The sequence below is a fragment of the Bufo gargarizans genome, chromosome 6 (genome assembly GCF_014858855.1).
Source record: "Bufo gargarizans isolate SCDJY-AF-19 chromosome 6, ASM1485885v1, whole genome shotgun sequence".
Lineage (NCBI taxonomy): Eukaryota > Metazoa > Chordata > Amphibia > Anura > Bufonidae > Bufo > Bufo gargarizans.
In genome coordinates this window covers 134,816,398-134,832,033 of record NC_058085.1, presented here as the reverse complement: position 1 = coordinate 134,832,033, position 15,636 = coordinate 134,816,398, and the positions used below count along the sequence as shown (strand labels likewise).

Here is a 15,636-nt window from a genome sequence, read left to right as displayed (position 1 = left end):
GATAGGAAGGTAGGTAGGTAGATCAATAGATAGATTAGAAAGACAGACAGAAAGATAGATATAGATAACATGTTGTTAACTGAGTGATGTCTTTTGTCTCTGTAGTTGTTGGTGGGTGCTGAAGACTGTCCAACAGGACAATACACCAAGAGCGGAGAATGCTGTATAGCCTGCGGATCTGGAGAGGGTGTCATACACGAATGTGGGGTGAATCAGACTGTCTGTGAACCCTGCCTTGACAGTAAGTAACACCAGACTAATTGTATATATATTTATACAGTATATACTTGGTGCATTAATCATCTGCCTGCACTTCTGTGTCCTATACTGGCTGGGATTGTTTGGCTTTATACTGTGCATCACCTTCATATCACTGCTGCCCTGTTGACTTCAAGGGGTTAACTCGGCAGCTGCGCCCCAGACCCGGGCAATGCTCTGCCCCCCTTAGGGGGCCTCGCTTTATGTCCTTCAAATCAAAATCTGGATTCCATCTGCCATAATATAAACCTCATTACTTCAAAATCAATGGCACCCTCCCTTCTTCCTCTTCTCTCCTTGACTGTGACCTTGGGAAGAAGGGAGATAATATCCAGTGCGTCAGACATAGAATTGTCTCTTATATTACCCTAATGAGTGTAATGAGAGAACAAATTCAAAAATGATTAAGTACGCTCATAAAGTAAGTGGACAACAATTTTCTGGTTATTGAGACATTGCAACTTACAGCAAATTTGATGATCTTAAAGCAAATTAAGGAATTGATTGTCAGGTTAGCTCTTGTGCTGATAGCACAGTACTTGTAGGACCACACAATATTATATATGAATACTGCAAAAGAATAATCTCTTTATAGGATTAAAGTGAATGTCCAACTTTTAACCCCATGTCGTTTTAGATGCAATATTCTGTGCTGATAAATGTCCTGAGATATCTTTTAGCTGTTGATGCTAGGTTTTCCTGATACAAGCTTCCAAATCCCCTATATAGACATAGAGCTAAATAAAAAAAATCCTGATTGTCTCCACCCTCCACTAGAGGGAGCTCAGGTGCTAACTTCATACAGTTTATTCATTTAACTAATAAATGAAATAGTATACAGTAAGCTCCTGAACTCCCCCTAGTGATCAGTGCAAGCAACCAGGAATTTAGCACTGAACTCACTGAGGGTAGTTTGCCAAGTACGGCATTTCATACGCCAGTTTTAGTCTTAACTGCACTGGTGTAATATATTTGTCATATCTTAATACATTCTATTCAGTTTTGCCTGTACATATGCCGGAAAATCAAAATGATATCTGGCACAGACTTGAGCTATAAACAGTACCCGTTTCTTACGTAAATTATAGTCAATTTGTTGGGCCATAGGAGACCACAATAAACCCCACACACTTTTTGGAAAACTAATAAGAGGGGTGGAAAATGGCCAAAAAGTTTTTGCACAAAATTTGTGACTATCATGTCGATGAAAGATTCTACGGAGAACATTGATCTCAACCGGGTGGCTGTCTAGCTATTTTGAAACTACAACTCCCATCATGCTCTCATAGCCACACTTTATAGATGCGCACGTGCACTTCATAAATCTTCATGACGTGTAAGAACATGGCACAAAGAATCTGATTTTTTCATGCTGAAACCGCACCATACTTGTCCATAAGCCATGTGTTTGGCATTGCAGCTTTAACCCAATGTATTTCAACTGCTATACCATTCATGGCCTGTGGACAAGGGTGGTGCTATTTCTGAGAAACAGCAAACTCTTTTTTCTAACTTTCTGCTTGCTGCAGTAAGACCCAGTATATCATCCTTATCAGTTATTATGAGTAGCCATCAGTGAGAAGACTTAGACCACTTAGCACATGTAGACTATTCAAAACCACGAAAGCCAAAGGTATTGCCACACTTAGGGCTTTTTCACATGAGCAGATGCCGTGCGGGTAATCTGCTGCGTAAAAGAGAGCCAAGCCCCTTTCCGAACAGTAAGAAACGGAGCATGAAAATGATTAATAATGCTCCATGCCTCTCTGTGATCTTTTTACTACAAAATCCTAGTGAGATAAAGTTGTCAGATTTTGTAGTAAAAAGGTCACAGAGAGGCACAGAGCATTATTAATCATGTTAATGCTCCGTGTCTCTGCTGTCTGGAATGGGGCTTGGCTCTCTTTTATCCAGCAGATTACCCGCACGGGATCGGCTCGTGTGAAAGAGCCCTTAGCAGAATTGCGTGCAGAAGCAGCATTTACAGTAGCGGCGAAGTGGAAGAGATTTAAAAAACACGCTGCCGAGAGTGTCCGCAATGAAATCTGCACATAACCTGACATGCGGTATGGATTTTTTCAGCAGCAGATTTTGCCCTTTGCAGTTTTGTGGGTGTTTTGCTGCTGCCATGTGTGGGCCTACTGTAAGGCCGCTCATACACATGGCATACATCCAAGGATGACCCTTAGATTTTTGCAACGGATTTGTAGTATGAATTCCATGAATCTGTGTGCGGACAGCCTCTGTGCTTCCCACAGGAAAAGGCACCAAGGAGGGAGACGTCCCTTCTTAATTTGGATTTGAAATCCTTGCAGAAAACAATGGGATACAGATTTGCTATGGTTTTCTTAAAATCCGCAAGGAATTAATTTGTATGAACATACCCTTAGGCCAGTAATAATCTCCAACTTAAAGGACAACTGCAGCGCACGCTGGTGCCAAGATCCATTAAGAAGACGTAAGTGTTTGTCGTGACGCCAGTTGCACTGAAGCAACAAGAGCACAGGGCCCCTATTAGTGATATGGTGGTACCCAGTGTAAGAATGCCAGAGTGGTGTAGGGTGGCCTAAATATCCCTTAATGGTGTTTCACGTGTCACAGTGCTCCTACCTGGATATGCTGAAACCCCAGGCGTGGTCATGCGCAACAGAGCAAAGGGGTAGTTGGTAAAGAGGATGATGAAATAAATTGAGTCCAGACCTTGTATATCGTTGAACAGCATTTTTACTTTTCCTCGAACAGTTTACAGGCTTTCTCTTGGTTTTCAGCAGGTGTTGGCATTAACAGTGGCAGGCAAACTCCTTTCTGCTACGTCTGTGGCTCTTTGGCTCTACTGTGCCAACAGGTTTAAATAGGAATCTTTTCCTTTCCTTTCTGCTGTGCTTCATTTTCTGTAGTCTTTAGCTTTGTCCATGGAAACTTTACTCCTAGCTTTTGAGGCTTTAAGCTTTGGCCTCTATGTCCAGAAGAGCTGAAGGTGCTATGCCGGCTTGGACACATCCTTCCCCTAGCAGGGGGTACTCTATTCTGACCTCTAACTAGCTAAACGTCTCCCTAGAGGGGGGAGAATAGAATGGAAAGAAGGCTCCATTCTATGTAAGGAAGCTCTGCCATATATGCCGCCATCTGCTGGTAAACCAGGCACATTACACTTAAACAGTTACAAAATAGGAAATATGAATAAACATTTTGCAGGATCGGAAAATAAATACACATGATGACACTATACTAGCCCATTAGAGATACTAGCGGGGTGCAAAAGTGGTAATGCACCTCTGAAGCGTTACACAACTAACGCTACTTTCACACCTGCGTTTAGGTGCGGATCCGTCTGGTATCTGCACAGATGGATCCGCACCTATAATGAAAACGCTGGTATCCATTCAGAACGGATCCGTCTGCATTACTATGTAAAAAAAAAGTCAAATAGATCCATCCTGACTTACATTGAAAGGGGACGGATCCGTTTACAATTGTACCATATTGTGTCAATGTAAACAGATCCGTCCCCATTGACTTACATTGTAAGTCAGGACGGATCCGTTTGGCTCCGCATCGCCAGGCGGACACCAAAACGCTGCAAGCAGCGTTTTGGTGTCTGCCTCCAGAGCGGAATGGAGGTATCTAAAGTCAGCATTTCTCAAGAGCACATCGCCCTGTGTAAATAGGAATATGCTGCCAACAAGCAAGGAAACTGTGAAGGGATAAACTATCGTAGTAGCAATCATTCATCCGCATACAAAGAAAATGATTGCTGTATATGATGCAGCTGAATGAGCGGGCAATGAGTAGGAATAGAGATGAGCAAATCGATTCATACGTGAGGGGCTGTCCCCACTGCTGGAGAGGCTTCCCCCTGTCGCTCTGTGGACACGGTTGGACATCTCACCTGGTCCTGACAATCGATTTGTATGATTCGATTTACTCATCTCTAATCAGAACAAACAATTAATTTCAGATCACTTCCCTGCACATCAGCCTATGTAAGTAGGACTTAAGTCATGTTACTATTCTTAAAGGCTATGTACACCTTCGGAGGCAATTTTTGTTTATGATTGCATTTTACAGATTTTTGGCTAAAAATCATATTTTCAATTGGCTTTTAATAAAAATATTGAGTCGTTCTGTCACAAAGGGTTAACTGTTTTTCTAACTGTGTGACTGGTACTTTCACTTTGTGCCATCTAATGATTCTTATTTCTAAACTACTAAGAGGTCCTAAACACTTATTTAAGCCACATTCGTATCAGTAAAATAAGGACTATAATGAGTGCTTATAATCTCATAGAGCAGAGATAAGGAGTCCGTCTGCTCCCCATATGACGGTAAAGAAAGAAAATCCACAGGCAGCTAGTAGAGCATGTCAGCTCTGTACACAAAAAAGGATTCCATTTTTTTTTTTTATAAAGACCAATTGAAAAAATGATATTTAGATCAAAATAAGTACAATGCAATTATAAAAATAAATTGCCCCCAGAGGTGTACTTAGCCTTTAAGCCTTATTCACACGTCATTGTTTTGGTTAGTGATTTCCATGAGTGACTGTGAGCCAAACCTAGGATTGGAGCCTCCACAGACATAAGGTATGAGGGAAAGATCTGCACCTGCTCGGTGTTTAGAGCCACAACTGATCTTGGCTCACAATCACTGATGGAAATCACTGTCCAAAACACTGGTGTGAATGAGGCATTAATTTGAGTTTTACTTCAGTAGAAAGAAAAATCACTCCACAGTGGAAGGAAAGTATGGTCCAAGTTACAGTCAGTGACTGCATTAAATGGGTTGTATAAGTCAAGGAATAAAGTATGATTCTTATCTGTGGTCTGGGTCTGGTATGGTACTATTCACTTGTTTTCTAGAAAAAAAGAGAATGGGGGTCCTTTACAAACACCGGCGTTTCACACTGGTTTTTGTTTCCCTCCTGCACTGGCGTACAAAGAACCTAATTTATTATAAGAGGCAACTCTGTTGGTCCATGCTCCTGGAGTGAAAACTACTCTTCTAACTAGTTCTCACTCCTCTTTTACGCTTGTTTCCTGCTTCCAATTTGTTGGGGCCGAAGTCCCAGCCTGGCTCGGCCCCCACCATGCCCCTGCCACTCTCTCACCACTCCCAAGCAGCGAGGACAGAGCAAACACGGCCGTGCGACAGAATATTTTTATACCAGCGTTAAAAAAGTCACAAAAAGGGGGTTTGGCAAGGCGTGTTAAGTAAATGTCCCCAATTCTCTTTTCTAATCTCATGCAACCCCTTTTAAATTGAGTCTGTCACCAGCAACCTCCCTATCCAACTATTTGCATAGACTCATCGCTGTGGTTCACCTGATTAAAATACTGTTCTCCTTTTGTTGATCTGAGGCTCTGTTCCTGTGTTATGATACTTTTTCTTAATATGCAAATTTGATCTTTGGTGCAAAGAGGGCACCACTATTGCTCTTGTTGCACCCAAGCTTTGCTCCTCTCTGTGGCCAGCTCCTCTATCGCTGCTTTGTTGCTGCCTGGCCCCGTCAATCAAAGCAGCAAAGGGCTGGCCACAGAAATAAGTGAAGCTTGGGTGCAAAATGATGCACTGGTGATGCCTTTGTTGCACCAAAGGTCTAATTTGCAAATTAGCAAAAAGTATTATAACTCCAGAACGGAGCCTCAGATCAACAACAGAAAACTGTTTTTCAATCAACCAAACAACAGCTAAGTGTCTATGGAAACAGTTAGATAGAGAGGTCCCTTTAAAGGAGTTTGTCAGATTTAAAAGGGATTGTCCGGATTCAGAGCTGAACCCGGACATATCCCCTTCTTCACCTACTCAGCCTTCCTGCTGAATCACGCAGGGAAAAGGCATTTTCTGGAGATCCGGTGATGTATCAGGCTCTCCATGGGGAAAGCTAGGCGGAGGCTTCCACCTAGCAGTGAGCACGGTGACATCACTGGCACTAATGGGCGGGCTTTAGCACTGCCCTAGCCTAAACAGCTAGGGCAGTGCTAAAGCCTGCCCATCAGAGCAGGTGACGTCACCGGGAACACTGCTAGGCGGAAGCCTTTGCCTAGCAGTGCAATAATATAAACAAAAAAGCTTGAAAGCATGAAATACTCCGATGTTTATGTCAAAGGGGTGAACCCCGACAACCCGCTTAAGAGAAACATTTTAATCTAGAAATAGCCCATACCTGTTCATTGGTCCATTGAATGTGAATGAGACTGAGCTGCAATACCATACACCAGCTATGGACAGGTGTAGCGTTTGTGGAAGCAAGCATACATGTTTTTCTAATCCTGTAAAACCCCTTTAAGTCGCACAATTCATACGGCACGCATTTTTATCTAATGGTGCCCCTCAAGTCACCATAGTAACCATGATAATAATAAAAGCCATAAGTACAAGTGAAGGGTACATGTGACTTTGAAGTTAGTTTTACACCTTCCCGAGTGTCTTAATCCCTATTGTTCTTGGGGCGGCCACCACCCCTGACTTTACCAGTTATGGCAAGAAAATGAAGAACAGTAGGATAATCCTGCTATAGGAATGAGTCCAAGATCCGCACTCTTCTGACTCACAAGCCAAACAGCTATTAAAATGAGTTTTAATGGGATAAGTTAACGATGCAAATTACTCTAATGCCAGTGTGAAAAGTTGTATTACACTTTAAAAACCAACTCTACAGCCTCTCCCCGAGCATGGTCTGGAGAAGCTCCGACTTCTGCTTCCAAACTCAAATGGGATTTGGAGCACATCAAAACCTTAATGGAGTATTGAGGTTTACTTAGTCATTACTATTGCTGTAAATACAGAGATTTAGTTGACGACTGAACACTTTTCAAAAGCCGAATTAGTAAGTAATATTGCCATGAAATAAGATGTACAGTAAATCTGGTGGACATGTATGATGGGTCACACCTAGCTCTCAAGTAGTCGCTAAACTTTCCTTTACCTAGGTTCAGTTCACTGTCCTAACCCTGTATCTAAATACCACAGGCAACATGGCTTTTTGGCAACCCCTTAGCACCCAGCACCTAAGGCACATGCCAAGACAGGCCATGCCTAGCGACTGTGTGCCTAGAGTGTCTATCTTTAAACTTGTGTCCATTTATAACCTACCGTAGGAAGGTCATATGTGCTACTGAAAGGCCAATTGAGACAGGTATCCCATGCCTGGTTACTCACATCCCCATTGTTATTAGTGGCAAGGATCAGTTTAGGATTCCCCTTTCCAAAGGAACTTCATTGTTAACAAACAATGGGTAGGGAATTCACCATGAGAAGGGAGGGGAAAGCAAACACCTTCTTGCCCTGGGTGGCAAATTTGAACACCATAGTGGTGGGCCCAGATTGATCATCACGATGGGATAGCTCCCAGAGGCCTAAATTGAAGCTTCCCAAGAGCTCCCAATTATACATTATTTAAAATACTGCTCTCTTCATATGTGGCAGAGGAACATTTTGGGCTTCCTCAGGCTCCAAAGTCCAGGTGCAACTACACCCTGTACCTTCCCATCGCCAGGGGTGTAGCTAAAGTCTCATAGGCCTTGGTGCAAAAGTACAGCTTGGGCCCCCCTTCCCTCAGTGTTTTGTGGCCAGGAGCAGGGAATTTCAAAATCCACATGGAAGGTGATTTACCGCATGGAAAAAATACAGTAAGTGGTAATGCGATTTATTAGATCTCACTCACTTTGCTGGTACTCTATAAGGGCTTGTACACACAAACGTGCCCTATTTTGCGATCCGCAAAACACGGATGCCGCCCGTGTTATTTCCACAATTTGGAAAAAAATGCCCATAATCTGCAACATGTGCAGGTAACTCTAAAGTGAAACATATATCTCCTCTCGTAAGTCCAAGCTGACCAGTGGAAGTTTTCTACTGCACTGCAGCAACTCCCAGCATTTCAATTGCAATTTACTTTGTTTATTATAGACTGGGCTTTACTGAAGTTTTACAGATTTGTAGGGATACGTCAGAGCGAGGTCCAGGCTACATAAATTTAGAATTACTGGTGAAATGTTTGAAGTTAAGACTGCCCAAAGGTATGCGAACTGCAAACATCAGGGTAAAACCTGTCATGTTAATATAAACCACCTGCTGACTGGACGGCCGAGCTGTCATGTTCAGCTCCACTGGCTCATACGAATGCCTTCCTATAGCTCCTGGGCCACAGTGCAAAATTGGTACCAGGGTCCCAACTTATCAAGTGCCATTTGAGGAGACCTTCTCGAGCTCTCACGATCCAACATGTAGGTACATCCACACCCTCTATAGTTAGTTCAAATCACCTGTGTGACACATCAGTTTACTTATGGCTTAGGGCGGGTTCGCATTAGCATTCCTAATTCTGTTATGATGAGATAAAACAGAATATAATGGAAATTTAGGATGGAATGCAAAACGGAACCCTTTAAGAGGCATTCCGTTTTGGTCCGTCCTAATACATGTCTATGGGCACAAATAAGGGTTCCGTTTTCATCCGTTATGCATGACGGAAAAAAAAGTCTTGTCGACAGGAAGAAAACTGATCAGTTATTTGTACCCATAGACGTATTAGGAAGGACCAAAACGGAATGCCTCTTAAAGGGTTCCGTTTTGCATTCCATCCTAAAATTCCATTATATTCCGTTATATCTCGTTATAACAGAATTAGGAACGTTAATGCGAACCCGCCCTTATTAACACAAACGAATAAAAACTCGTCAAAGTTTTGTCAGAGTTTCCTCTTGCTTCTATTTTTCGTGACTGAATTCAGTTTGCCATTTTTTTTACTGCACAGATGCCATCAGTTTGCCTCAGATTTTCACTTCAGTAAAAAAAAAAAATATTTTGAATAAACACCCAGTGTCTCCTAGAAACCTTCAGCGAAAAAAAAACAGACCGTCTGTCAGTGTGCTTCAGCTTTTTTTTCCCACTGATCCATTGGCTTGAATGGCCCACTCCTGCGTGAAAAACTGATGACGATAGGACATGCTGTGATTTCCTCTGCAGGGAGAAATTGTCAGTGAAAAACCTGCGAATGCGAAATCCTCCGAATTGAACCATTAGGGCACATATATAAATTATTTACACCATGCCGTAAAAAAAGTTGCACATGACATATTTGCAGCATAATTTGTATATCAAAAGTGGTAAGAAAAGTGGACGGATCTTAACGGGGGGAGGCATGGCCTCCCAAGTGTCCTCAGAATTAGTATAAATTATGCAATACACTGGAGTAAATTATAGTTCGCACCTGTATTACGTCATAGCTGGTGTAGATGTGAATTTCTGGTGCACAAATTGTTGGACGATGCACCAAAATTCATTAAAGAGGTTGTCCCACCAAAATATTCTACAGTTTTCAAACAAGCACCTGGATCAGAAAACTTTCACAATCGCATGTAATTAAAAATTTACTATAGCAACTGAGCTATTTAATCTATTTGTAAAGCACCACTTGCTGATTGTTATTTCTAATGTCTGTGTCCCCCTCACTGTAGTGGATGCACATGCCCAGTTGCATCCTTCAGCTGTCACCAGCCGCAGCAGAGGACAACCCCCTGAGCTGCCAGCTTGGTATAAATCTAGCAGAGCAATGAATGGGGAGATCTCTGGGTCCATGTGAGGTACAGGGCTGGTTCCACTGGTTCTAGCTTTGTTAGAAAGAGATTGTCATATACGATAAGATGTCTGATTCTAATTTTTTACATTAATCATAGGATAACCCCTTTAAGAGGCCTGTTCCTCTTAATAAAGGTTGTACATCTTACTCCAGTATTTTTTTTTTTTTTAACTAAGACTGGAAAATGAAATCTGTCATAATAAATCTACTCCATTGACTTTAACCCCTTAGTCCATGATTAGAGACAACTCTGATCACAGACATTTATCCCCTCCGATGCCATGGTCAATTGCAACCACATGATCTAAGAGGTAATTTAGCGGGACTTGGCTGGTTTTGATGCTTAAATGGCTTATACATAATGAGATAATAGGAACCACTTAGTTGCTATGGCAGCCTGTGTCCTTCAGAAGGCTCCCAAGACTGCCTTAGTTTATCTACTATTAAGTCCTGCCGGTGGAATCTATCACTACTGCAGCAAGCTTAGAGGGAGCCAGAGCAGAGGATGGGAGTGTTAGTGGCTCTGGTTGCTGCAGTCAAACACACTGACTTTCCTCACACTGTTGCTCCCAAGACCCATGTACTGAAAGGAAGGTGCGCCCTTTCTTTATGGTACTCATTCCTCTCTATCTTTATCAAGTATCTTTCTGCAGATTCTATGGCTGGCAATCTCACTATTGCAATCATTATAATTCGCACCTGAGGCATATAGCATTTTTTATAGATACGAATAGCCAAGTCATGTCCAAGTGTGTGGGGTGTCTAAACAGTATTCCCCTCACTGCAGTAAAGTCTAAATAGCTTAAGCAGCTGGATACTTTTCTGACTCGAGTGCTTAGCCATGCAGATTTCTGAACCTTCTTGATCATCCAGAGATTGAGACTCTGTAGTTTTATTAGTCCAGTCCTGTGAGGAATAGAGTACATGGAGTTGCTTCCTCACTCTTCCTCTCCGAGCTAACTCCAGAACAGGACTCTCTAGTCTCAGTAAGGGGAGGATCCAGGATCCACCCCCAAACTTCCTGTAGTGGTCCGTGCCACTGTCACTTCCACCTATTAACATACTGGGTATACAGAGCATAACATGACATTAAATAACATTACAAGCATTAAACACCAAACAATTTGCAAGTTGACCTCCTGCTCTGGGGTACAGTACCTCCAAAGTCTGTCACCTGCAAAATCAAATAAGGTTTTCAGAGCACCATAGGCAGGGCCACTCCATTCAGTGGAACTAGCTTCTACCATGTCATTTCTATTGGCTCTGTAATTTTGGGGACTGTCAATCAAAGAAGAGCGGAAGGAGCTGGGTGGCATTACTGGTAGTGCAATGGTGTATGCTTGAAAAAAAGTTTTAAAAAAAGCATTTCTCAAGATTAGTGTGCTGAATTTTCACAAAAAAAGCCACGATTATTCTTCAGTGCAACTATGCTGCATGGCAGTATGCCTACTTTGAAACTGAATGAGGTGACAGTATATTCCTGTAGTCTATGGTATAAGTGATCTAATTATCGCATGTTCAAATCTGCTAGGGGGGCTAAAAATCAAGTTCAAAACGTTATTAAAAGTATAAAAAAATACAAAAATAATTAAAAATTCAAACACCTTGTTTTCACAATCTGCAAAAATAAACATTATTGGTATCACCACATCCAAAAATGGCCAAAATATGAAAATGGAAAAAATGGGGAGGGGTTAATGTGTCAGTGTTCAGTCCAGGTGCTGTCCAACTTGGACAGCACCCAAACATGAAAATCGTTTGTTTTGACCTTAAAATGGGTTGCAAAAACATGGTAGGTTTCTTGAAGAAACAGTGCCACACCTGGGTTGTCTCTGGGATTGCAGCTCAACTCCAATTAAGTGTATGGTATTGAGCTACAATACCACACACAACCTTTGGACAGATGTGGCACTATTTTTGAAAGAAAGCAGCCATGTTTCTGGGAAAGAAAACAGGAAACATCCTGACACTGTCCAATCAATGCTGACATTGACTTTGAAGGGACACATCTCATTGACAACAGAGATGCTCAATGTATTCATATATTTACAGGAGGAATAACAGAGGAGTGCTACAATTGAGAAAAATGCTCCATAATTAGTATTTCATTGGAAATATAAGTAAAGTATTTACTTCAACAGACATGTCAGGAGAGCTGACAGGTCCTCTTAAATCCTTCCCGACTGCGCCATGTAAATATACAGTAGCTTGCAGAAAGCCTCTTTGCAAAACTGATGTATATTTATGGTCTTCCTTCTGTAAGGATGTGGGGCAAGGGACCTTAACCCGTTCACTACCAGCGCCATACATGTATGGCGCTGGAGCAATGTGTAAACATGGAGCCCGCTCGCATGTGCAGCAGGCGCCATTGCCGGCAGGTCTCTGCTGTTTTATACAGCAGAGACTTGCGGCTAATTACCGTTACCAGTAATAATGCCGATTGAAGTAATTAAATGCTTTAGATGCCGTGATCAAGCGAGATCACGGCATCTAAATGCGCAAAAACCCTTTCTACCACAGGCTTTAAGTGTTCATGCTGCAATTATTATTTTGACCACCAGATGGCAGCCCAGGATAAGAAATGAGCAACTTCTAGTTTAAATGTAATTTTTAAAATCCCTGATAGAACAAAATCAAAAATTAAAAAACATTATTTATAGACTTATATATGAGCTTCAAAATCATCACAAAAAAATAAAAAAGTTAAAAATATATAAAATATAAAAAAATATGTTTAAATCACCCCCTTTTCCGTATAATTAAAAAATAAATACCTAAATAACAATAAATATAAACATCATGGGTATCATCATTAATGACCTAAAACGCCCATACTATTAAAATATAAAAGAAATAATAATTCCAATACGACGAATGGCGTAATGAAAAAAAGGGTCAAAATGGCCAAGTTGCTATTTTCTTCATTGCTTCTCTTACAATTTTTTTTTTTTATAAAATGTGATCAAAAAGTCATGCACACTCCAAAATGGTATCAATAAAAACCACAGATTGTTCCGCAAATAATTAACCCCTAAACAGCTCAGTAGACATAAGTATAAAAAAGTTATGGGGTCAGAATATGGTGATGTAAAAAAAAAAAAGAAATATTTTATCAAAGTTTACATTTATTTTTACACTATTTAGACATAAAAACCTACACATATTGGGTATCATTGTAATCATACTGACCCAGAGAATGAAGGGCATGGGTCAGTTTTGCCGTAAACAAAACTCTGTGGCAACAAAACCCGTAAAACAGTGGAGGAATTGTTGCGGGGTTTTTTTCCAATTCCATCCCATGTGGAATTTTTTTACCGCTTCCCACTACATTTAATGCCATAATAAATGGTGGTATTAGAAAGTACAACCTGTCCTGCAAAAAATAAGCCCTCATACAGCTATGTGACCGGAAATATAAAAAAGTTATGGCTCAAGGAAAATAGGCATGAAAAATGAAAACACAAAAACGAAAAAACCTCCGGTAGCCTAAGGGTTAAATATATTACTCTGCTATGTTGTAAATTGTACAATTACTGCAAATTCTCACTTTGGTCAGTAGATGGCCGCAAAGGATAAGATGATAAAAACACACATAGGAGCTGCCTATCAGAGGAATACTAATAACCTATTTTTTTGGCAAAGTTGTAAAATAGCTAATTTATGGTCTGTTTTGGACCCTTACAAGTGTGATAGCAAACAGAATATGCAGGTTTGACACTGCACTTAGCAAATTACTTATTGCATCACAGTCTCCCTGTGTAAGGGGAGGAGGTTCCTAGGGAAGCAGGAAGTGAGCAGACGGAGGCTGTGCTTGGTGCAGCTGGAAACCAGAAGAGATCATATCTGCTGAATCTGGAAGGGAATGGACCGGCTAACGGTGGAGACTGGCGACAGAACGAAGAGGAGGTTTGCAGCGACGTTCCCAGGAGTGTCGTGTCTGTAGGATCAAGTTCTGGAGTGGACCAGGAAATAAGAAAAAGCACCAGTTACCTGCTCAAGGAACTGTAAGTGCAGCTTTGTCATGTCACATTACACCACACTGTTGAAGTGGCATTTGGACATACAATAAAGCTCCAAGTAAGTTACATTGCGGTGTATGGGCTGTGAGCTAATGCATAGCCCTGAGGCAGTGTTTCCCAACCAGTGTGCCTCCAGCTGTTGCAAAACTACAACTCCCAGCATACCTGGACAGCCTTTGGCTGTGCGGGCATGCTGGGAGTTGTAGTTTTGCAACAGCTGGAGGCACACTTGTTGGGAAACACTGCCCCAAGGGACTCATACGCTGACACCTTCCTTTCTCACTGGCTACTCACAGGGTGTTATATGCTGGGAGCTGGAGTAAGGATTAAAGTTACAAGAGACAGGCATCATTTTCCTGTGGATTACAAATAAGATTGCGCAATACTTAGGGCGCACCCCAACGAGGAACTCGTCCAGGCACATACAAGTGCAGCTAGGCTGCTTATTGGACTTTGGGGAAAACATCACATTTAGGCCTCATGCACACGGCCGTTGCTTTGGTCTGCATACGAGCCACAGTTTTAGCGGCTCGGATGCGGACCCATTCACTTCAATGGGGCCGCAAAGGATACGGACAGCACTCTGTGTGCTGTCCGCATCCGTTGCTCCGTTCCGTGGCCCCGCAAAAAAATATAACATGTCCTATTCTTGTCCGCGCTACCATGTGTACCAATCTGTTTTATATATTCTCAGCTTCTTTTTCACTACATTGTTCAGTAAACTCAACCGCTGGGAAAGAACCGTTGTCTGTGTGACATCGTGTACCCTCTGTACCTGTGGGCCCAGCCCTCGGTTTTATTTCACTTCCTCCTGGACACGGGGTTCCTGCTGAGTTCAGGGCCAAGTATGACTGTAACTAACAGCCACTAGATCAGGTACTCACACTAGGCACCCAGATCGTGGCTCCTATTAACCCCTTCTGAACAATATAAATTAACAGACTAATGGCATGGTCCATATGTCGGTAGCTGTGCTTGTTGGGACTGTGTGCTTCTGACAGTCCTGATCCTGCACTGTGACAGGGAATGGAAATAATCAGCTCCCTCTCACAGAACTGAGTGTTGCGTTCCCTAAAGAAGCACTACTAGAGAACCCCCTGATGTCAGTGATGACATCACAGGTACTCCCTGTGCAGAGAGGACTTCTGTGTCTTCTCTGCATGCATATGTATACAGGGCACTGTATAGAGAGACAGCAGGGTATAGAGATAATGTGTTCTATGTACCCCATAGTATAATAAATAAAAAATACTGACTAATTAATACAGTACAATATGAAAAAAATATATAAAAGAAAAAAGTGAAAAAGAAAAAAAGGGCACTTGTCCCCTTTACAAAGACGTTTCTGTACTTGGATGATTATCCTTCATATGCACATGATCTTTTTAAAGCTAACAGAGGGATATCCATGTAAAGCTAAAATAGAGTTTTTGTTTTTAGCTCTATAGCAACGTCAGGGTACACTTATGAGACATGAAAATAAAAAGATACATTTTTTTGTATAAATATTAATATCTACAAAATGAATTATTATCCACATTCATTTAAAATGATTAGAAAATCCATGTGTTCCGGAGAAAAAAAAACATTTTGATATATATGTCACCTTGAAATGCCACATAACAAAAGGTCAAATTTTGCTCTAGTCATTAAGGCCCTGTGTTCATAAAAGCATTAAGCTTCCATGCTGTCCATTAATTATTACATGATGTGAAACAGTGTTCCCTTCTTAATAAAATTATTTAATCCCCTTTCTGGATCTTAATTTCAAATTTCATC

The 15,636-nt window shown here is 41.5% G+C and overlaps 1 protein-coding gene across 1 annotated transcript in view; it reads left to right on the top strand.

The window, feature by feature from the left end:
* Positions 1–15,636, top strand: part of NGFR (nerve growth factor receptor) — an 88,698-nt gene that overhangs the window by 36,979 nt on the left and 36,083 nt on the right. Inside the window, exon 2 of the mRNA XM_044298215.1 lies at positions 106–241. Coding sequence (XP_044154150.1) covers positions 106–241 — 136 coding nt within the window. The remainder of the gene's footprint in view (positions 1–105; positions 242–15,636) is intronic.